General features: G+C 45.1%; 2 protein-coding genes across 5 annotated transcripts in view; both read left to right on the top strand.

Annotated features, from left to right (window-relative positions):
• The window catches only part of tmem94 (transmembrane protein 94), a 30,179-nt gene extending 16,715 nt beyond the window's left edge, over positions 1-13,464 (top strand). For all 4 annotated transcript variants that reach the window (XM_079757164.1, XM_079757163.1, XM_079757165.1 and 1 more), the window contains 17 exons: positions 1-129; positions 705-807; positions 1,199-1,410; positions 1,723-1,904; positions 2,681-2,804; positions 3,437-3,552; positions 4,521-4,620; positions 4,922-5,030; positions 5,569-5,770; positions 6,348-6,425; positions 6,530-6,615; positions 7,219-7,300; positions 7,599-7,771; positions 9,057-9,151; positions 9,875-9,968; positions 10,234-10,404; positions 11,119-13,464. The exon at positions 1-129 is cut by the window's left edge and continues 48 nt beyond it. In XM_079757164.1, the coding sequence (XP_079613290.1) occupies positions 1-129; positions 705-807; positions 1,199-1,410; positions 1,723-1,904; positions 2,681-2,804; positions 3,437-3,552; positions 4,521-4,620; positions 4,922-5,030; positions 5,569-5,770; positions 6,348-6,425; positions 6,530-6,615; positions 7,219-7,300; positions 7,599-7,771; positions 9,057-9,151; positions 9,875-9,968; positions 10,234-10,404; positions 11,119-11,191 (2,129 nt within the window). In that variant the 3' untranslated portion in view covers positions 11,192-13,464. The remainder of the gene's footprint in view (positions 130-704; positions 808-1,198; positions 1,411-1,722; positions 1,905-2,680; positions 2,805-3,436; positions 3,553-4,520; positions 4,621-4,921; positions 5,031-5,568; positions 5,771-6,347; positions 6,426-6,529; positions 6,616-7,218; positions 7,301-7,598; positions 7,772-9,056; positions 9,152-9,874; positions 9,969-10,233; positions 10,405-11,118) is intronic.
• Positions 13,465-14,170: 706 nt separating this feature from the next.
• On the top strand, positions 14,171-23,453 carry tdrkh (tudor and KH domain containing). The gene is made up of 14 exons (XM_079757119.1): positions 14,171-14,233; positions 15,892-16,061; positions 16,547-16,638; positions 17,439-17,640; positions 18,354-18,493; positions 19,032-19,380; positions 19,816-19,982; positions 20,230-20,405; positions 20,490-20,554; positions 20,659-20,810; positions 21,422-21,532; positions 21,819-21,873; positions 22,261-22,323; positions 22,944-23,453. The coding sequence occupies exons 2-13, from the start codon at positions 15,923-15,925 to the stop codon at positions 22,314-22,316; spliced, it is 1,704 nt and encodes a 567-aa protein (XP_079613245.1). The 5' UTR covers positions 14,171-14,233; positions 15,892-15,922; the 3' UTR covers positions 22,317-22,323; positions 22,944-23,453.
• Positions 23,454-23,669: the final 216 nt, after the last annotated feature.

Raw genomic sequence — 23,669 nt, 5'->3', positions numbered from 1 at the left:
CCATGTACCAGATGCCCTCTGCTGAGAAGATGTGTGACTCCGCCCCCCGCCGGCCCACCAACCACTTCACCAAGCGGCAGCCCCCCATCTCTCACATCATGTCCCTGTTCGTACGAGACTCCTCCTCCAGTGAGTAGGCTTGGGATCTGTCTGTTTAACTCAACCTTTCTCGCCCCATTGCATTGTGGTTCACATCCTTGATCCAGCTTATGATGTTATCGCTTAGCGCCAGGGATGGATCTGAAACGTGGTAGCCCTGTAGTCTCACAGAGCCGGCTGGATCTTACTAGCCCAAATTAACTAGTCTCACCAAGCCAGCTGGATCTTACTAGCCCTAATTAACTAGTCTCACCAAGCCAGTTGGATCTTACTTGCCCGAATTAACTAGTCTCACCAAGCCAGCTGGATCTTACTTGCCCTAATTAACTAGTCCCACAGAGCCGGCTGGTCTTACTAGCCCTAATTAACTAGTCTCACCGAGCCAGCTGGATGTTACTAGTCTTAATTAACTAGTCCCACAGAGGAAGTTCAAACTTACTAGCCCTATAGTGTTACACAGCTTTGGGCTGGTGGACTGATCATCAGCTGATTTGTTATCGGTCTCGATGCATTTGTTTATTTCCTGTCTGTTGTCCTTTGCATTGCAAATTCCTTGTGTGCCTATACATGAAATGGAGTGAAACAAGCTGTTGTTGTGTCTCCAGATAACGTCCAGATGCTGTCCCACGGCTCGGCTGACCTCATCCTAGAGGCCTGCACAGACTTCTGGGACGGTGCCGACATCTACCCGCTCTCTGGATCAGATAGGTAATACTGGTGTAGATGTGTATATTTATTAAATATGTCCATTATTGAGCTTGAGCCCTGAAGAAAACTGTCTGCAATTTAATCCTATGGGAGCAATAGCGCACCGACAATATACGTCCACTCTAATTGTTTTCTCCAGTGGCATGTCCAGATTATATTCTAAGGATCCCTACAGAGAAACACATCTTTCTACTTTGCTTTCGCTTGATGCGTTCTGTTTGTTATTGTCTTACTCAAGGATAAGTCTCACTCTGAAACCTTGGTGTTGCGTTGTTGTCCTTTTAAGTTCTCCTTAAACAAAGCGAAGTCCTCCTTTGGTCTACACTCAACGTTTGCACGTACTTGTTAACGTTACAGGACCCACAGTAACTATCATTTGATCTCGCTACAGGAAGAAAGTGTTGGACTTCTACCAGCGGGCGTGTCTGTCGGGCTACTGCTCGGCCTTCGCCTACAAGCCCATGCAGGTGTCCCTGTCGTCGCAGCTCAACGGCAAGTGTGTGGAGCTGGCGGCGTCGGGGCCCAACCTCTTCGCTGGGCTGGAGCTCCCCTCCACCACCCCCATCAAAACAGGCTCCCGCAGGAACAGCTGGAGCTCTGACGGTAGGCGCCCTGAAATACTGCTGCTGAACAATGGGGGCGCAGTCATTTACAGCCACAGTCTCAAGGGTGTGTGTGAGTGTGTTTCTGACGGCATTATGATATGCTACTCTGTGTGTGTGTGTGTGTGTGTGTGTGTGTGTGTGTGTGTGTGTGTGTGTGTGTGTGTGTGTGGTCCTGACACCATGATGACATTCTACTGTGTGTGTGTGTGTGTGTGTGTTCCTGACACCATGATGACATTCTACTGTGTGTGCGTGTGTTCCTGACACCATGATGACATTCTACCGTGTATGTGTGTGTGTGTGTGTTCAGAGGGCATCGGCGAGGGCGTGGAGCGGGAGGACTGCGTGCAGGCGCTCAGCGGGCAGATCTTCATGGGCATGGTGTCATCCCAGTTCCAGGCCCGGCTGGACACCGTGCGGCTCATCGACGCGCTGGTGGCCGCCTGCATCCGCTTCGTCTACTTCTCCATGGAGGACGAGCTGCGCAGCAAGGTGTGTGTGTGTGTGTGTGTGTGTGTGTGTTTGTGTGTGTTGAGACGAAGGCAATTCATTGGTACAAAATCCAACACAACTCTTATTTTGAAATAGTGAATCGAGATTTCTTCCGATCAGGACTACCAATTCCACAGGGTTGCATTTGATTGGTGCCATAAACGACCTAAAACGCGCACAACACGTTTATTATATTGCAATACAATGCTATTTGATGGTGCATGTGATGTATTGTGGGTGTAAGTCATTTGCCTGTGCCAGGTAGTTCCCTGCTTGTCCTCCATCTATGTCTCTACTCAGAGCTGTGACTCCAGCGGCCGATAGAAACACACATTCTTAAAATAGCTCTCCTCGCTTCTCTGTCCCTTTCCAACCATAACCCTGTTATCTTTGTTGATGTATTGCTTGCTTGTTTTTACTCCTGCATTTGATATTTTCGGAAGTGTCCTTGAGTACTTGTAGAAGCACTCTATAGATAAGATATACAAATACAGTTCTTCTTATAGTAATGGACAATGTCTCCTGTGGATTGTCATTATTCATCATGTCATCATTCATCATGTCATTATTCATCATGTCATCATGTCATCATTCATCATGTCATCATTCACCATGTCATCATTCATCATGTCATTATTCATCATGTCATCATTCATCATGTCATCATTCATCATGTCATCATTCACCATGTCATCATTCATCATGTCATTATTCATCATGTCATCATTCATCATGTCATTATTCATCATGTCATCATTCATAATGTCACCATGCAGGTGTTTGCAGAGAAGATGGGTCTGGAGACGGGCTGGAACTGTCACATCTCTCTCACCCCCAACGGGGAGGGGGGGGCACACTCCAGTCCTGGCCAGGGCTCCTTACACGAAGACGCGCACCACGGTAACCATAACGACCCCCACCACTGTAACCATAACGACATTGTGTAACGAGCTCCGACCAGGGCTCGTTGCACGCAATACAGAGAGTCAGCCCTCTGAGCGCTCTACTGTTTCTCATGGTCCGTGCTCTGGTTGGTAGTTCTTCGTAATAGATTATCGGCAGGTGGCATAAAATGAGACATGTAGGGCTTGTGTTCTGTCTAGTTGTTCTGTGAAGGATCAAAGGAGCTTTTTGGTGGGGCTGTGTTTGTCAAAACATCCAGCCGACGACCATGCAAAGCTATGCAAACCATGTCATTGGTGGTGGCCATTGCCAACAAAATGTAATGGCACAGATTATGTTGGGATCAACATTTAAAACTCCCGCCCTGCTGCTCAATATGTTCAATCTGCAAACTGTCCCTTTAATATACAACGTTTGTGTTTGTGTGCTAGGGGAGGGGGGGGCGACGACTTTGAACCTTCCAAACATCTGTGTGTGTGTGTTTTGTGATTGTTTTTAGTACCAAGTTCCTTCCAGACGTGTGTGTGTGTGTGTGTGTGTATGGGTCGGGGGAGGGGTTGTGATTATTTAAGAACTGTTTCTTCCAGACATCAGAGTGTGTTTTATGTGTGTTTTATGGCTGGTGTTAGATTCCCGCGATGAGGCAGAGGGACCCCTTCTCCAAGAAGAGGAGATCCACTCTGACCTGGCCAGCTTCCAGCCTACTGACAGCGATGTCCCAAGCTTCCTGGAGGACTGCAACAGGGTAATCCTCTGGCCATGCTTCCACAAGAGAAATATCTAGATTCTGCAACTGCAAGTATAATTGTTTATAGAATAGAATTGCAAGGGTTCGGAATCGTCTTTTTTTTAGATATTTCAGCGAGATTTGCACTCGACCCTAGCCTCGTGAGACCGTCCAGTTATTCAAGTCTGCATTTCGCAATGAATAACTGTCTGGCCTTGACTGGGCATCGATTGATAGCCAAACATGGCCACGACTCTTCTAAAAACTCCCACTCATCTGAATAAATAACAAAGTGACTCCCACACTCTCTTCGCCCTGGCCTTATTTGGTTTGAGGAAAAAGCAAAAACGTCATCTTTTACCATTGTTAGTCATTCTATTTCCGATCAAACCGATTGCTTTTGGTTGCTCCGCAGATGGCTAGACTTTCCTTGGGCACCGCCATCGTTTGCGGGGCTCCTTGTTTGTCGTCACCTTAAAGTCCCTTCCCCTGGGGCAGGATCCCCTTATCACCTCGGAGAGGCTTTCAGCAGGCCTGAGGCCAGACTGATCTGCAGAGAGAAACGCAAGCCCTGAGATCAGGAAATGAGCGAAGAGAGCACGAGTACTTGTTTCTTTCAACATTCTTTGAACTTTACAGACACTTATGTATTGTCGTTTCCCTTTCGTCTGACAAATGTACTTATTGTAAGACGTTTGGATGGAAGCATCTGCTAAATACCCTCAATGTAAATTAAAATGGTCTTGCGAGGTCACCCGTTACGTATGAGCCAAGCACATGAGTTGACAAATGGTGCTGCGATAGCTTATGTCTTGATGAGGACCTATCCTCAGCCGTTCTAGAATGAATGTGGAGTTATCTACTGCCCAGGCAGGATGTGGCCTCGGACATGGTTGTATGTACATCTCATAATGCAACTATTCCTACCTAAAGCGAAGAACACATGTTTTAATCACATGTTTTTGTTTGTATTTTGCTCTCTGCAGGCCAAGCTTCCCCGTGGTATCCACCAGGTCCGACCCCACCTGAAAAACATTGACAATGTGCCGCTTTTGGTTCCTCTTTTCACCGACTGCACCCCAGACAGTGAGTAGGGTTTCCCTGCTTTGTTTGGTGGGTAGTGCACCCCAGACAGTGTTGTTTAGAGGGTCATGCATCCCAGACAGTGTTGTTTAGAGGGTCATGCATCCCAGAAAGTGTTGTTTAGAGGGTCATGCATCCCAGACAGTGTTGTTTAGAGGGTCATTCACCCCAGACAGAGAGTAGGGTTGCCGTATGTTGTTTAGAGGGTGATGCACCCCAGACAATGTGTAGGGTAATAAGATTGGGTTATATACATGAGGATACCAGTGCTTCAGTTCACTGCTTGCTGTGATCACCTCCTCAGCCATGTGCGATATGATGGAGATCATGCAGGAGAACAGAGAGGTCACCTGTTGTCTGGGAAGCGCCGCAAACTTCCGCAATAGTAGGCTGTTCCTGCAGAGTAACCTCAGGTATACACACTCACTCACTCACTCACTCACTCACTCACTCACTCACTCACTCACTCACTCACTCACTCACTCACTCACTCACTCACTCACTCACACAAACACCTACACACCTTCACTCACACACACACACACACACACACACACACACACACACACACACACACACACACACACACACACACACACACACACACACACACCTACACACACAGCTACACACACACACACCTTCTCACACTCACTCACACACTCACTCACTCACTCACTCACTCACTCTCACACTTTCACACTCTCACACTCACTCACACACTCACTCACTCACTCACACGCACGCACACTCACTCACACACCTACACACACTCACACCTACACACACTCACACCTACACACACTCACACCTACACACACTCAAACCTACACACACTCACACACTCACACTCACACCTTCACACACTCACACTCACACACTCACTCACACCTACACACACTCACACACTCACACCTACACACTCACACACTCACACCTTCCTCCCTGCAGCATCGCTCTAGACCCGCTGTACCCCTCGCGCTGCTCCTGGGAGACATTTGGCTATGCGGCGGCGGGCGCTGGGGGTGGTGGCTTCAACGGGGACATGGAGGGGCTGACCCCTCTGAGGCTGTCTGGAGAGCTCAACACCCTGGGCTGTTCCGTCTGCTTCCACCAGGGGGAGAGCGTGAGCATGGTCAAGCTCATTGAGCAGGTGAGCCCGGGAGAACGTTAACGGAGAACCAAGGAGGTTGAACACAGGCATTACATGGATGACTCCTCTCTCTCTGTCTCTAGCTTAATGCATAAGCATTAGATGACTCCTCTCTCTAGATTATACACATGCATTAGATGACTCCTCTCTCTCTGTCTCTAGGTTAATGCATAAGCATTAGATGACTCCTCTCTCTAGGTTAATACATAAGCATTAGATGACTCCTCTCCCTAGATTAAATGCTTGCATTAGATGACTCCTCTCTCTAGATTATACATAGGCATTAGATGACTCCTCTCTCTCTGTCTCTAGGTTAATACATAAGCATTAGATGACGCCTCTCTCTAGATTAAACGCTTGCATTAGATGACTACTCTCTCTAGATTAAACGCTTGCATTAGATGACTACTCTCTCTCTGTCTCCCAAACCAATCAACCAGTAGTGTTGGGGTTTTGGTTTTCATTTATCTTCTTTGTGATTGCTTTTTACCCCTCATAGTAACAAGAAATCGATCTTTTGAATGTATGTCTTCTTGAAATACAACGATATATTATCAATGTTTTTTATGACTTCCAGGCACGGCACACGACCTACGGCATCCGAAAGTGCTTCCTCTTCCTGCTTCAGTGTCAGCTGAGTCTGGTCATCATTCAGGTAGGAGGCAGGCTGAACCTGTTCCCACGGCGCCATGGCTTACCATGGCTGAACCTGTATATGGTGAGAAACGGTTGCAGTTTGATGGTGTTTTCCTCTCTTAGTTCCTGGCCTGTCTGGCCCAGCTCCCCCCTCCCATCAACACCACCGATATCCTGTGGTTGTCCTGCTTCAGCTGTCCACTTCTCAGGTAGGCCGACCACACTCCTTACCTGCTGGTTCTGCTCCCCTGGGAGTTGACTTCATCTCTTTATCTTGCACCAGTCAGAGCTTGCGTCTCGTCCCGGGAGATGGTTTTCGCACAATTGGATCCCCTAAATACGCACACAGCTCAGGTCTCTTCATATAAAATTGAAAGGGCTCGATTTTGTATATGTGATGGATAACAGTAGGAGAATAGTAAACAAACATCCAGTTTAAGCTAGGGAGTGTGGCCAAAACATTTAAGGAAGTATCATGGTAATAACAGCGTTCATTTGAACGTTAAGAGTTTCGGACAATGATCAAACCATATCACTACTATGCAGCCCACTACATCGCCTTTTATCTTAAATACACTTTTTTGGGATTTTGTTTAGGGGTTAGGAAATGTGACCATTGAACGCTGAAGATTGGAGTCATCATTGTACTCTAGAGGCCTATGCAACAGTTAGTCACTTCTAGGTTAACCCAACAGTCTATCTAACATGTCTCAACAGTGTGTCCCTTCTAGGTCAACCTTACCGTCTGTCTAACATGTCTCACTGTGTCCCTTCTGGAGAAACCTAACAGTCTGTGTAACATGTCTCAATAGTGTGTCCCTTCTGGGGAAACCTCCGGACAGTTCAGTCATGACGGTAGCAACGGGGAAGAATCTAGACGCTATTCCACGCAAGGTGAGAGCCTTGTTTCACACCAACTGTTAAAGACGTGTTTTGGCTTAAAGTAACTGCCAAACTGACTGCCACAGACTTGTTTTAGCTGGAATTAACTGTCACTATGTCACTAACACACAAAACATCTATTATATTGTATTTATTGTATTTCTAGTTGTTTTAACCTTCATTAAGCCCTTTGTGACTAATGCTCTGGAAAGCCACTATATAAATACACTTTACTTGCTCACTAACTCATTTCCTCCCTTTTTGTGCGCGCGTGTGAGGTGAACCATCTTGTGGCTTTCTCTCCGATCAGACCCAGAACTACTTCCTGGGCTGCTTCCTGTTGAAGTTCGGTCTGACTGTGTGCGCCTACCTGCTCGGTTTCGGCTTCACCCTGCAACAGTTCTGCCATCTGTCAGCTGGCAGGGGGTCGGGAAACATGACCGAGGCCAGCAACGGCTCCTGCACTCACATCCTCACCCCCAGGTAGAAACACACTCACATCCTCACCCCCAGGTAGAACCACATACTCACCCCCAGGTAGAACCACGCTCATATCCTCACCCCCAGGTAGAACCACGCTCACATCCTCACCCCCAGGTAGAACCACATACTCACCCCCAGGTAGAACCACGCTCATATCCTCACCCCCAGGTAGAACCACGCTCACATCCTCACCCCCAGGTAGAACTACATCCTCACCCCCAGGTAGAACCACATACTCACCCCCAGGTAGAACCATGCTCACATCCTCACCCCCAGGTAGAACCACACACTCACCCCCAGGTAGAACCACGCTCACATCCTCACCCCCAGGTAGAACCACACTCACATCCTCACCCCCAGGTAGAACCACATACTCACCCCCAGGTAGAACCACGCTCATATCCTCACCCCCAGGTAGAACCACGCTCACATCCTCACCCCCAGGTAGAACTACATCCTCACCCCCAGGTAGAACCACACTCACATCCTCACCCCCAGGTAGAACCACATCCTCACCCCCAGGTAGAACTACATCCTCACCCCCAGGTAGAACCACATCCTCACCCCCAGGTAGAACCACATCCTCACCCCCAGGTAGAAACACACTCACATCCTCACCCCCAGGTAGAACCACGCTCACATCCTCACCCCCAGGTAGAACCACGCTCACATCCTCACCCCCAGGTAGAACCACACTCACATCCTCACCCCCAGGTAGAACCACACTCACATCCTCACCCCCAGGTAGAACCACATCCTCACCCCCAGGTAGAACTACATCCTCACCCCCAGGTAGAACCACATACTCACCCCCATGTAGAACCACATCCTCACCCCCAGGTAGAACCACATACTCACCCCCAGGTAGAACCACATCCTCACCCCCAGGTAGAACCACGCTCACATCTTCACCCCCAGGTAGAACCACACACTCACCCCCAGGTAGAACCACATCACCCTTGTGAAAAAGGAAAACGCACAATAATCCCACTTGTCTGTGGGCGACCGAGGGTCGGCATAGCTCAGGAGGTAGAGCAGGTGTCTCGTAACAGAAAGGTTGCTAGTTCGATCCCCAGCTCCTCTTAGCTGAGTGTTGATGTGTCCCTGAGCAAGACACTTAACCCTTAAGCCGCCATTGTGTCGATGTGTGTATTAACCGATGTAAGTCGCTTTGGATAAAAGCATCTACTGAATGCCCTGATTGTAATTGTAATTGCTTGATAAAGACAATTTAAATCCTACACGCAGTCCCTCATGGAAATCCTTCTTTTCTTCCTCTCAACAGTATGTCACCCGGCGCCCCGCGCTGGTTCGGAGAGCTGTCCAATGGGCTGCTGCTCACACAGAAGGTCATGGCTGGCTTCCTGGCCCTGCACACAGGTCTGCTCACCGCTTGGATCTGATCCCTGCACCTAACACTGTCGATGCTCATTCATTCATATCAGGTCTCTATACGTTACACTATTGATGTTCATTCATTCATATCAGGTCTCTATACGTCACACTATTGATGTTCATTCATTCATATCAGGTCTCTATACGTTACACTATTGATGTTCATTCATTCATATCAGGTCTGCACCTAACACTATTGATGTTCATTCATTCATATCAGGTCTCTATACATTACACTATTGCTGTTCATTCATTTATATCAGGTGTCTATACGTTACACTATTGCTGTTCATTCATTCATCTCAGGTCTGCATTTAACACTATTGCTGTTCATACATTCATATTGGGTCTGAACTTTACACTATTGATGTTCATTCATATCAAGTCTTTACACTTAACGCTATTAGAATATAAAAATAACAAAATCTTACTTTATTCATACTTTGCTGGAACAGTAATAAGCAAAAACAATGGATATTTACATAAATGTTTAGATTATTAATTTAATGTTATTCCTGTATTTCCATTTTGTGAGGTTTAGTTTTTTGTGCAACTCACTTTCAGTTTTTATTTGAGTTAACAGATCGTTTTTTCAAAATTGTTTTTTGTCGATTTAAGTTTCAGCAAACTGCTATAAGGCTGCGACATCCCTCCCTATGTACACAGCCACTCTCTCTCCCTCACCATATCCCTGCATCTCTCCTCCAGTGGTGGTTTCCCTGAGCTATGTGCACCGCTCCCAGTCTCTGTGGAGGAAGAGTCCCTTCAGCAACACTTGGTGGTGTCTCACCGTTCCCGTCGTGTGAGTACCCCCCCCCCCCCCCCCCCCCCCCCATACCAGCACTCTCTATCTAAAATTACTTTGATGCACCTCCTTTGCTCTTAGAAAATTGTCCAAATAAATCAACCAGAAAACATGATAATTGATCTCTCTCTCTCCCACATTCTCGCTCATGCTCTCGCTCTTGCTCTCTCGCCCTCTCTCTCTCTCGCCCCCACTCTCTCGCCCCCTCTTTCTCTTTCTCTCTCTCTCGATCTCTCCCCCCCACCCATCTGTCCACCCACAGCCTGCTCGGCCAGGTGGTGCAGGCCACCGTGGACTACCAGCTGTGGTGCGACCGGAGTTCCCCGTTGACCTTTGGTCTCTGGGACATCCCCCTGACGGCGCTGCTGCTGGTCTCCCTGTCCCCGCTGCTGGTGGTGCTGGTGAACGAGATGGTGAAGCTACACGAGATCAGGTACCTTTTAGTCCCCGTCCCCAATGCAGCCTGACCTAGAGAGGAGCTCTAGGTACGCTGTCGAGTTTAAACCCATCGGTGTCTTTTCCCTGATTGGTTCAGGGATTCTATCTTGCCTGTCAGTCACAGGTGTGTGAAGTGCAGCATTTCCCAAGGGTGGAAATATGGAGGGAGGGATCAGAGATCTTGCGTTGGGGTGCTAGGTTTAAAAAACCTTGCTCACTCTCTTTGCACCTCTCAAACCATCCCTATAGCACCTTCAACTTTATATTTGAACTTAATTCCTCTACTTTCCTCCAACAGTGGCATGAATGATCCTCCCTAAGGAGAATAATATCCTTTATAATTTGCTTCTTTATACTATATATATAGTATACTAGTACAGTATATGTTTCTATATAGTAAACTTAATATTGATGAGTCATGTGAGACATTTTTATGCAATGGTTTACCTAGTGACCCTTATGCCCTCTTATACAGTGGACTTTTTTTTCCTGGGCAGGAATAGTAGCAATAGGGAATATCTGTAAAGAGCGGATTATAGCCAATTGATTGAGTAAGAGGACGAAACAGTTAGGCCTGAATTTCAACAATTATATAATTTGAATTAATAATAATTATTAGGATTTTCTCTAACTACATTCTGAATGCAGTGCTGATTAAGCCGTTTTATTGTACTGTTTGTAACAAACTATTATTATTTATTTTTTACAGGGTGCGGGTTCGATACCAGAAGCGGCAGAAATTACAGTTTGAGACTAAACTGGGAATGAACTCGCCATTCTGATTGGCCCTGCTCCAAGGAACTCATTGTTGCGCACACACCCTGTGCCTCATTTCTTAGGGTACAGGACCAGGCCTCAGCCCACACACACTGCAGCTCTTTTAGTTTGAACGTATAGGGCTTTAGCACATATGTCATATGTGTATGACATATGTGTTGTATGTGTATAATACATTCAACGCACATATTTAAAACTTCTGATTTCGATCCACATTTAAGATTCTTTTTATTGGGGGGATTGACACAGAAAAGGTGGAGGTGTTTGCAAAGCATTTAAAGTCAAATCTTCTTGATCCAAATTCCTAATCCAAACTAACCCCAACTAACCCAAACCCTAACCAAACCTAACACAAGTAAGCCAAAACTCTGCAGGAAAACTATTTATTGAAAGATCGTTTTATAGAAGAAGCATGAGAAATGTTTTTTGAAGAGGTAATACTCTCACAATCGCTTTTAGGTTGTCATTAAGATACACACTTCTGCATGGATTGTTTTACGCACTCTGCATCACATTTATTCATATTGTAGGTCCACGGGAAATTGGATCCAAAAATGCTGAGATTAGCAGGCTAATTCTGACGGTATACTCATTCTCGGAGTTGCCCTGATTGCATAAAGAGAAGAGTGGTTTCCAGATTTGATGGTGATTTGATTGTATCCTTAAACTAATCCTAATGGTTTTTTTCCAAGTGAAAATGCGATGCTACCATGTACATGACTGTGTCCTCGCTGTTGCCACGGTCCCGGGCTCAATCGAGGGTCGAGGCCTACAGAGTTGATGTGCTGTGTTTTAGGGTTTTTGCATATTGTTGCATATCTACAGGGAATGATGTAATGCTACCTCTTGTAAGTCTGGAAAGCTTGAATAAATCAAAAAAGGGTTAAAGTGAGAAAGCTCTGTAAATAAGCCCTGGCAAAGACGTTACATAATCACAAGAAGCTATTGTCTCAAGGTGCGCCTAACACAAATGGATTTAGATTGTGCCCAATTCAAGAGCTTCTGTTTTGATCCAATAATTTGTATGGCCCTGTTAAGGATGACTGCTCATGTTATATCCACCCACCTCTTGTTTCAATCTCAACAGGAAGGTCTGTACACAAGACTTGTAATGTGTGAGAACAACCATTGGGCTAAACACAACAATCCCTGCAAATCCTTGCAAAAAAATACAATTCTACTTGCGAGAATCTTTTTAATGCAGTCTTCTGGAAGGTGCTTTCTCAAACGGGTGCCTTTACTCTCTGCCTGACTAGTCGCTTTGCTATACAACGACGAGTCACTCAAATAACATTTAGACCTAGAAGCAAAATGCCGGCTGCTATTTTTTGGTAAGCGACAAATTTTAAATGCGCACAAATGGTTTGCGAAAGTGACACACGTGGTTAGGCGCAGAGGATTATAAACCTAATTTTGCAGTTTGAATACATCTCTAAAATACCCTCCTGGTTAATTTGTACTTCTCATTCTGTGCTCCCAATTGAACACAGCCTTCCTTCGTTTTGCCTCTCACAGACGTGATGCCATTCGTTCACAATTTGCTTCTCCATATGATGTGTCATGACCACATGGCATTTGTTGCCACAACTCAAGAAGGCTCAGTTTGATATCATCAGATTAAATGAAAGGGATATCTGGGGGTTATATGGTTTTTAGTTGACCATATGTGCCCATCACCAGTCCTCAAGCCTTTTATAAGCATTTTATTAGGTTAACGGTTCATTCTCTCAATATGAAGAAATAAAAGGATGAGGGTAGGTGATACCATTCATGTTGATGTACCAGCCATGTAGATCCTAGTTTAACTCATGCTGTCTTTTTAAAGACTCACCGGAATGTGTACATTCTTTTAAAATGCTGTACATTTTATTTTTTGTTTTCCACATTTTGTACTTGAGTTAATTTATGGTGTCACTGAGATTCTGTTAATGTTGCATGAGAAGGATATTTAGTCAGCGTTTTTGTTGGGAAATCTTTTAGTAATATTCAGTTTGTCTGCTATAACTTGTGATTTGAATCGCTGATGCATGTGCTGCTGGTGTTTAGTCAAACTATTTTCTGATGAAACTAGGAAAAACTATTCATGCATATGATTGACTGTTGGCTGACAGCCAATTTGTCATTTCATTAGGAGGAGTACTGATGTTGATGTGGTTGTTCAAAAGATCCGTAAATGTATATTTTGTATTTTTTCAAAAGATAAATGTTTTCTTTTTTGTACATTTCGTTTATGCATTGATTTATGTGAAGTAAATAAAGGCGATCCTTTTTTATTACATGTTGGTGTACGTGTTATTATGTGTGCAACATGTTATGAACAATGAACTAACGGCAACGTTGTTTAATATAATACCTTATTGTTTTCAAATGTATCTATGATGAAGTAGAACTGTGGTGTTTATTATTCCCAGACAAGACAATACATTCTAGAAACGTAAAAAGGGTCTTACAACATGTAACAATAGTACAACAAAACAATAGTACAAACTATTATAAAAGGATGAGGTTGCTGTGATTGAAAATATATAACGAAAGGGCCCAAGGGTACAGACAACTAGCTGTGGTCCATCCATGTCCAATCTATGGGCTTCGTTCAAAATAACATTTTTCTTATTACTTCTACTACGTACTCCAGCTACCCTTACAGAGTACCCACAGTTGCACACAGGATGCACACAATTGGGACATACTACAGGTGTTATCACTGACTAGCACACCTGTAGTGCCATCCACGTATCTTCTGGGGTTGTGCAGAGGATTATGGGGCAGAATAACATCCTGCTATTTATGGCATACTGTATTGAGACAAATAAAATATTTTTCTGGCATAGTTAATTCATTAATTGGAATAGTATGATAGAATGGGTGGGGAACGCAGGGAATCTCTCGCGAGTTCACCTCCTACGCCCCCCAACCGGACCCTCCGTGTGACGTCATTCCGGCGTCGTGCTTCGCGCTTCTCGCTTCGAGCACAAATCGGGCATTCCACCTGCGCGTGTCCTCCTTCTCGTCCTCTTGACAGCCTAAACGGTTCTCGTCGTACGTTAGTAAGTGGAGTTTTAGTACTAGTCGCTAAATGTACGCATGCGTTTAGACGCGTATGGTTGACGTCTAACGTACATTTGGACGATGTTTTAGACGCTTTTGAGTTTTGACACATCCATGGTGCAACGACGTGTTCGATGCGTCGCGTCTGACTCGTCGGGGTTGCCCTTAAGCCATCCCAGCCGCTGTTAGCGGGGCTAGCGTTGTTGCAAAGGTTAGATAAGGTGAACAACGTTGGTCCTCTTCTTAGAGGTGCTAGAGGTGAACATGTCATGTATGATTGTTTTGTGTACTCTAGAGGTTATGTAGCTGTACATAGCCTACGCTAGCTCTCTTTGCTCCCTTCACAACGTGAGGGGATACTTGTACTTAATATACTCAATGGTAAGTTATCCCCAGAAACCACAGGCCATGGTTAAAGCAGCCTTACTATATATTATTGATATATTATATATTGGCATGTAATGATATTATATGTATTTATTTGTTTATCCATCCATCATGATTTAGTTCCCAGTGCATCCTTGATTGACAATTGTGTTGTCAATCCAATACATCTGATATTTACCTCTGTATGTACCACACTGACATACGTTTATGTCAGTGTTGTGTTCTGTTTGCCACCTAATAGGGCGTGTGCTATCTGTTAGGATGCTTCTGTTAGTTAGGGTAAGAGGTTAGGCAGCCAATAGTGGTTAAAAGTTGAGATCATGCATCTTATTTCAATCCTCGATGGAAATGATCACATACAAGCACATGCGTGTCCTGCTATGATGATCACAACAACGAGAGATCAGTGCCATCTCGTAGACCCTTCAGTGCTCACATGGTTTACGCTGTTCAATAGATAATGGTTTGTCTTGCCTAACGCTTTGTGTGTAGTATCTCAACATTGTCACACAGTATCCTACAACCTTTGGGGTGGATGGTTTCCTTCCTAAAGGGAGCAGATTGTAGGTCCTATTTTCTCCCCACTTGGTTTACCATTTGCTGTAAAAGAGAAATACGAAGATCCGTCATTTGGTCACACTTCTTCAGAGATGGATGTGGGGATCTCAAAGTGTCGCGTGTTCCTCAACTACAGCCCCAGTGCTCTCTTCTCTCAGTGAGACGCGCGTCTGCATGTTGTTTCGTCCGCTTGCTTTTCCATCCAATGTTGGCTTACCTCCAACCTATGTCTGGCCTGCTCCAATATATTTGTAGAGACAATCGGTGAGGAAAAATAGTTGGAGGTATTGCAGCTGTTCATGCAAATCAGCTCAGCTCCCATTGTTGGGCTGGGACGATTGCAGTTTGACCTTCTGCTTCAAACAAAACCTACTGTGCCTACAAACCTGAAATATTACTTAATATACTGTTTAATATTTATGCTGTGTAATATATTCCAGTTGGGGATGCATCTACTGTAGGCTTGCTTCGCTTTCATGGATGTGCTGCATGAGTTGTTTGACTGATTTTACAGTGAAGCTGACTGCACACTGATATCCTGCTATGATGTCATGAATGAATCACAATTACATAAAGATGTTTTTTTTAATTCAACACAAAAATAGCATGGAAAAGGGACTCGACTTGACCGACTGCCTGAATGTCTGGCTCGCGAGCGTGTCAAGAGATGTGAGTACCGATGAAGGCCCTTACGTCGTTGCGTCCCGTCTAGGTCGCGCGTTCCTTCGGCGGGGCGTTGCATCATGGACGCGATAAAGGAAGGTCCCGAGAGAAGCATGAGCCCGGGCCGAGCGGTGGTCCTGGCTGCCGGCCTCTCCATAGGGGCCGGGCTGGGCTACATGGTCTACCGCCACCTGAGCAGCACCAGCATCACTGCCACCTGTGAGTCCTCCGCTTCCCTTCCCTAGTTTGTTCAAACACATGAAAGATGCTGTGTTGGCGTCTATGGAAACCACCAGTGATCCTGAACACTGGGAGGCAGACACACTGCAAATAAAATGAGTTAATCCTTTTGTAACAGTTTGGTCCAAACCAATCATAGCAATCATGGCAATTTATTAAATCGTTTATAAATCAAAGTAATGTATGAACATACACAACATTTCGAAAAGTAAACAAGATAAATGATGAACTTCAGTCGTACTGTGACCAGGCACCAAATGTCATGAACCCTTTCTGATTGAGATTGAGAACCTGGTGTTATGCCAGGCATGCAGACATACAGCCTCCGGGCTACACCCACACAGGCCCTTTATGTGAACACTCGTTCACTTACAGACCTCTCACTTCAGCCATTTAAATGTAATAATCTAAAATATTCCCTGTTCAACTATAGTCTTCTTGATGGTTTATGATGCCGTTTACAGCCCAGCTGGTCAGCTGTGAAGAGTCTACGATGACTCTTCCCCTGGACGTGTACAGGAATATGTCCAGACACCAGGCCACCTTTCTGGATACGGTTAGTAGCATATAAGTCAACTCACCAGGCAGTGTTCTGTCATGACGCTATATATCTTGTTGCACAACAGTAAAGCTCTGTTTAAAATAAGACATGTTTTTTCACAATTTTAAAATGGCCACACACCATTTGCCCATGATTTAAACGTGCCTTTAAATTTTGAGAAGGTGTCTGTGATTTTTTTAAAATACACTAGTGCAACAAGAACACTGTTACAAAAGTAAGACATCAACTTCCAATTCTACCTTTAGTTATGCACTATAAGCTAGAGATACACCTGCTACTTAAACATACATAAGACGAGAACTAAAATCGTCTGTTATTCAGGCAGTAAAGATTATAATTAGAGATGTGTGGTCGTATTTAGCCATTGGCTGATAGTCAGACATTTTGGCGCCTGGGGCAAGGTGAGAGAGGCTTTGTGGTCGGGGCTGAGTGTACGAAAGGGAACCAATTAGAATGGCCTTGTCGAATCTAAAGAAATTCAGAGCTTTGGAAAAAGATCAACTCTCAAATATGCAGACTGCTACAGGCTGTACAAAGTCAGACGGGTGAGAAAGATTAATGTTTTAGTAAGACTAACCTTGCGGGTGAGATAAGGGCACTCTGACAATTAACATATCTTCTAAAAGCTGCGAGCCCGGGAAGTAGGTAATGGATCATGTTTACTTGCTCCCGACAGGCTTTCAATGGGATGAACGTGTGACCAAGAAAATAATATCTTAATGGAGTGTTGGCTCACTCAGTCCAGGATTGACAACTTGGATAAGCAGTGCTGCTTCTCTCGTTTCTCCCACAAGGCCAGAGAGAGGTCTGGAGCCCATGTCCAGGTCATCCCGGCCACATGGGATCCTTGTCCTCAGACAGCCGTGGGTTTACTGCTTCGGGGGTCCCCGGAACAGATAATAATGGCCAAGTGTGTCCTGGACAACCTGGTCACAGACTGCGAGCCGACCACTGAAGTCCTGGAGGTGCCCCAGACTGCCTTTGGAAGGATCATAGGTAAGCCTGCAGCACCAATGTCAAAAATAACTTTATAGACTTTGTGGGACCTCCTGCACTGCAGAAATACTTCACACGCCCCAACACAGAAAAGGTTTGCTAAGCTCAATGTTGCTCTAGATATTTGCTGGAATTAACAAAAGAATCCATGGACACATTTTGCAACTGCGCCTGAATTTCACATGAATTTGAAATCTAGTATTACCCTGTCCGTGCACTAGCAGATTTGAGGATCTAAATGCCAGAGCAGTAACTTACATAGACAGTTGATTGCTTTGTATTTTGAACGAGGAGATGTTTATTTTTGCTCACGAAACGCTGGCAAGCTGAGGTGAGCTGAGGAGTTGTGCAATAGTTTAGCCATGGGTGATGATGAGGCTCTAGCCTTGATTCTTCACACAAACCACTCGCATATTTTCAGCAGCAGGGTTTTGTTATTCGTCACCTTTAGTCATTCCCTGTCCCAATCAAAAACAACATAGTGAAGTTACACCACTGCTGTGCAAACATCTTTCTTTCTCCTTATACTGGCTAGATAGATACAGTAGATAGATAGATAGATAGATAGATAGATAGATAGATAGATAGATAGATAGATAGATAGATAGATAGATAGATAGATAGATAGATAGATAGATAGATACAACTTTATGAATCGTTTGTTAAACTAGAGCGGGGGCTAGAGAGTGTGCAGCTCCTTCTTTGTGTTGCAGGCCGTGGAGGGGAGTGCATAAAGCTAATCACGCAGACCACCGGCGCCAGCGTCGTTTGTCCCCGGGAGAGGCGGAAGGACCCAGGGGCCATGGGCAAAGTGACCATCACAGGCACTCATCAGGAGGTGCTGCAGGCCAAGGTGGGGTGGCAACACAAACCTTTTGATTCTGAAATTGTCCTGTTTGGGTACAATCGTTGCATTTTCTAACTCCCTTAAAGCTCCTGTAGGCTCAATTTGAGAATTGTAAAGAGAAAGGGGAAAATATCAGAAGAACGCACCCTCCCTCTCTGATCCATTTCCAACACAGTATGGTTATCAAATCTGGCCTGAAGCAGCTTCAATGCTGTTAGATGTTAGACTTGGATCTTTGACTTGGATTAGACTTGATACATAAGAAAACTAGTAGTGATATAGTTAAAAATTGAAGTACAATAGAAATATAAAAGAAAAGAAATCTATTTAAAATGTACCTTTAAGCTATTCTGTTCAAGGGACACTCATGTTCCTAGTTACTTGGCAAGTACAAATTCTGAGGTTGAGCTATCAGTGATTAGCTGTGGTACAGATTTGGTGACGATATCGGTACCATAGTTATTAATGGAATCCAAGTCAAAACGTTGGTATCAGAACAACTCTTAATCATTATTAACCACCATTGACCCAAACCTGCTTCCAGGAGTTGATACTGGCGAAGGTGCGTGACGACAACACGGTAAGGAGGAAGATCTGCCAGTCGTCCGCTCTTCGCCTGAAACGAGGGCCGCATGATCTCCAGGCCCCAAAGTGTGAGGACGAGGAGCCACAGCCGCCGGGACCGGCTGTCAACCACAACAACAACAACAGGCCCTGCCCTCGGAAGCCCGAGGAGCTGGCGCTGAGTCTGCAGTCCAACAAGCCCGGGAACAAGGAGGAGAAGCCCGAGGAGCTGGCGCTGAGTCTGCAGTCCAACAAGCCCGGGAACAAGGAGGAGAATCCCGAGGAGCTGGCCTCCCCAGACTCCCTCTCCGAAGTGTCCAAGTTTGAAAGTGAGCCTGCCTTCCTCGCGTTACATCACATGATGGAAAGTGAAAGTGACCCTTAAGGCTCAGTTATAGTTCCACGTCGACGCAACGCAAGGGCATGGGGCAGTGTGAGCTCAATGAAAAATATGGTTCCACGTTGAAGCCATTACGGACCCATTACGTCTTTGCGGACCCTCCTTGCGTCCAACGAAAGGGCCTGACAGGCCTGACACGCCTCCCAAAAAGGTTAACCTTACATCGAGGCGAGGGCTGTGATTGGTCCGCTAACATAAACCCGATGTTAACCCGAAGCAGATCCAGAACATTTTCACGACTGCGGCGAAGTGACTGTGTGGTCATTGCGTTGCATCAACGTGGAACCATAACTAAGCCTTATGTCGTCCGATTGCCCCATGTCCTCATTTGGTCGTCTTTACCCCCTGTCGTTCTCCGGTCCAGTTCCCAGCCCGGACCTGAGCTTCCAGCCCGACGAGCACCTGGAGGTGTACGTCTCAGCGTCGGAGAACCCCAGCCACTTCTGGATCCAGATTCTGGGGGTTCGCTCCCTGCAGCTCGACAAGCTGACGGAGGAGATGAGCCGCTTGTACGCAGCGGGAACACCCAGCGTGAGTACCCCATCATCTCTCCTCTATGCTTTATTTATGATTATTGCACACTCCGCCTGCAGCTAGCTGCTCCTCGTCGTGGGTGATGTATTAACCCTCCATTATTAATGAGGAATAACCTGATAATTGCACAGCAGGCTAAGATGTTTGCATTTTTAATTGAGCTCACACTCTAGTAGGGGCTATCACAATGTTATCACTTTGGCTTTTCTGGACGAAAGACTCAAAGCTGGCTAACTCCTTACAGGAGCACATGATAGAGTCCATCGTGGTAGGGGACATCGTGGCCGCCCCGTACCGGGACCATGGCACGTGGAACAGGGCCCGGGTGCTGGGCTTGCATGGGTCCGGCCTGGTGGACCTGTACTACGTGGACTTTGGAGACAACCAAGATCTGCCCAAAGACAGCCTGCGCAGCATGAGGTAGATGCGTGTCTTGTGGTTAGTAACCATTAATTGTGAAGTATTACAATATAATGCATCATTTTGATTTATCTGTCCTTCCAGGAGTGATTTCCTCAGTTTACCGTTCCAGGCCATTGAGTGTAGCCTGGCAGAAGTACAGCCAGCAGGTTTTATGCATTTTAATTCCTCTCAGTACTGTAGAAAAAATTAAAAATTAACTATTGCTGCTGACCGCATGAAATCCACATCGTTAAATCTGTTGTTCTGCCAGACGAGGCCTGGACCGAGGCAGCCCTGGATGACTTTGACAAACTAACTTATTGCGCTGAGTGGCGCCCCCTGCGGGCCAAGCTGTGCAGTTACTCCCACTCTGAAGTTTGCACCTGGCCAAGTATGAAGCTCTATGACAACAGCCAGGGCAAGGTGAGCTGTTTCACTCTTGAGCTCTCCACGTTGAGGTGGTGCCTTCTCGGTTTCTTTGCAGAAACAATCGGAACATTCAGAAGCTGGTTGACGTTTAGTGGTTATTTTTATACTATAAACCCCTTCCACACAAAGTTCCCGGTAAATGACTCGGATAATATTGCAGGCCACACTAGTGCTGCACACTATTCACACATGCAGCTACTGCGTCGGTTCACACATGGCATAGCAATGCCAGAACAATGGCCAGCAGTGGGCGGTAATGCAACACAGAGAAGCTCCCTTATTTTGGAACCTGTCCCGTTTCCAGACATTTTCGAAAAACTGAGCTTGTTTGCAAACAAATTAGGCTGCATTAATATTAATATTGGATCACCCAAAAGCATTGGCTCATTTAGATAAACAGTGGCAGATTAAAATACGTCCTGAGTGAAGTCTTGAGATTAGTTCGCTCACGGTGCACCTACGTCTGCCAGCTGCCATAAAACACACTGACTGCAGTGAGTCACTTTATGCAGTAAGGGCATCAACATATTTGGTGACTCAATGCTTATGACTGTGACTCTGCATATGACCGTGGACGTGTTTTTGTTTGTCTTGTCCATGTGAAGGCTGTAGATCTGGGTGAGGAGCTCATCCGTCTGGGCCACGCCGTGAGCTGCCAGGATTCAGGCAGTGGAGGAGGGGACGCGGAAAACCCTGGCTCTCTGCAGAGAATGCTGGTAAGCAATTCACCATCAACAATGCTTTGCAAACTCTGTGACTGACTTGATTATTTGAAATGAACATCTTCATTCACACAATTCAAAGTCCTTTTTAGGAGCCATTTTCACTACATAACATAAGAAGAGTAAAGTCCTCATCGTAAATCTTTTACAGAGGTGTAAATTAAGGAATTCAATTAAACGGTTAGACGGATAAGGGTTTACGCTTAAAATAATTGGTTAACATTTGAATAGATACAAATACATCCTAGAAATCTTTCTCATTTCTTATTTTGGTCGGCAGGATGATGTGATGGGGGCGTCATCTGAGCTGAGCCTGTCCTGTATAAGCCTATCAGGTTGGTGTTACCAGGTTGGGGTATGGGGCTATCGCGTGAGATGCCCCCATAGCGGCTAATGATCTGGCCCATTGAAAGCATATGCAATGAAATCAGAATGGGACTAAGAAGTTACCCCTTTGGAACTCCACATGACCGAGCAGCATTGGAAAACTTTTAACATGGATTACGGTTTGGGGGTAGGCCAGAAATAATATAGAATAGCAAGATAAGGGGCTGAGCACCCGTTGGTGTGGGACTCGGTGATAAGGGTCATAAAGTCAAATTGGAGCTGTGGCAGGCAAAACTTCTTTAAAAAACAGCCCAATCTTAAATTGTTTTCCAATAACTACGCGCCCAGCGTGGTTTATTCCTAACTAAATGCCCTTTGTACCTTTCATGTTCTAGAAGTTGCTTCCATCTCTGGAAGCGTTGACGATACCATTGATGATGAGCTGTTCTGATGTCAAGGTAGTCAAGTTCTCCTCAATGCCTTTCTGTAGTGTAACATAACCATAAAGTGATTCATGGTATTCTTTTTGATGTATCACTTTGTAATAATAAGACAAACGGAAGGATTCTTGGCATATTAGCGGCCGACCACTTCAATTATAACCTAATTTAACAATAACAGAAACACAGTTGTTCTGCATCTTCACAGCAGACAATAGAGGAAGATAAATAGAACTGTTTTGAACCTGATGTGTGTAGGGCATTGATCTGGCCACAACAGCACACCACACACTAACCGCTTCCATTCCTGACCATCCCAGTCCTGATTCTCAAAGCAAATCACAATATTGGTGTTTGAAAACACAACTTTAGTGTGAACAAACATGGCAGACGGTGTTCATGCTTTTGAACTTGTTATGGAAAAAACTAGAGCAAAATCTATTATCTATTAACAAAGTCATGGGGACTATGTAAAAATGGACAGAACATGTGATTTGAATTATATATTGTTTAGCTTGCATTTTATATTTTAACAGTATATCATCCCACTTTCATAACATGCAATTCAGTCATTTGAAATCCATCAGGTCACTACTCCATACTATATCATTCACTGCCCCCACCCGTCTTTCCTCCAGCCTCCAGCCTCCAGCATGGACCTTCCACATCCCTGCTTCCCTTTTAATGTGGATTGCTGCAGGTGAATCTCTACCTAGCTTTGTGACCCCCAACACCCTGCAATGATGAAGCGTGACTCACTTGAATGTGTGCAACAGTCAAAATCTTCCTGAAAAAGTAGTTGTCTTTAGTCGCCCAAATGCAAATTGCATTTGTTGCTGTCGTTTATTTTTTAATAGTGCCAATATTTCTGTTACGTTCAAGACTGCTTTGAGTTCATAATCAGCATATCGGGGTTTAAAGCTTCCCTGAGACCAGTTCCTGGCTAAGTCACTGGTAAACTGGACCGTGGCTTTAATGTTTCAGTTTGCTGTGTGTGTGTGTGTGAGTGTGTGTGTGTGTGTGTGTGTGTGTGTGTGTGTGTGTGTGTGTGTGTGTGTGTGTGTGTGTGTGTGTGTGTGTGTGTGTGTGTGTGTGTGTGAAGGCCCAGCTGTTGTATACATTAAGTATATATTGAAGAGAATTATATTGTTCAGGTTATATTATTGTTTAAATATCATTATTTTGTGAAACATAAGATTAATCTATAATACTGCAGTGCTATTTGTCTGCAGAAATATAATGGTGATCTTTAATAAAGAATTTATTTGTCTTAAACGTGGAAGAGACTCTTAATTTTTAAATATGTATAATGGTTGATCCATAGGTGGCTGTGGACAATGGGACTAACGACGTAGAATAAGGTC

Source organism: Pollachius pollachius, assembly GCF_949987615.1.
Source record: "Pollachius pollachius genome assembly, chromosome: 19".
In the NCBI taxonomy this organism is placed as follows: Eukaryota; Metazoa; Chordata; class Actinopteri; order Gadiformes; family Gadidae; genus Pollachius; species Pollachius pollachius.
The sequence above is the reverse complement of the archived record's forward strand: the minus strand, read 5'-3'. Positions and strand labels throughout refer to the sequence as shown.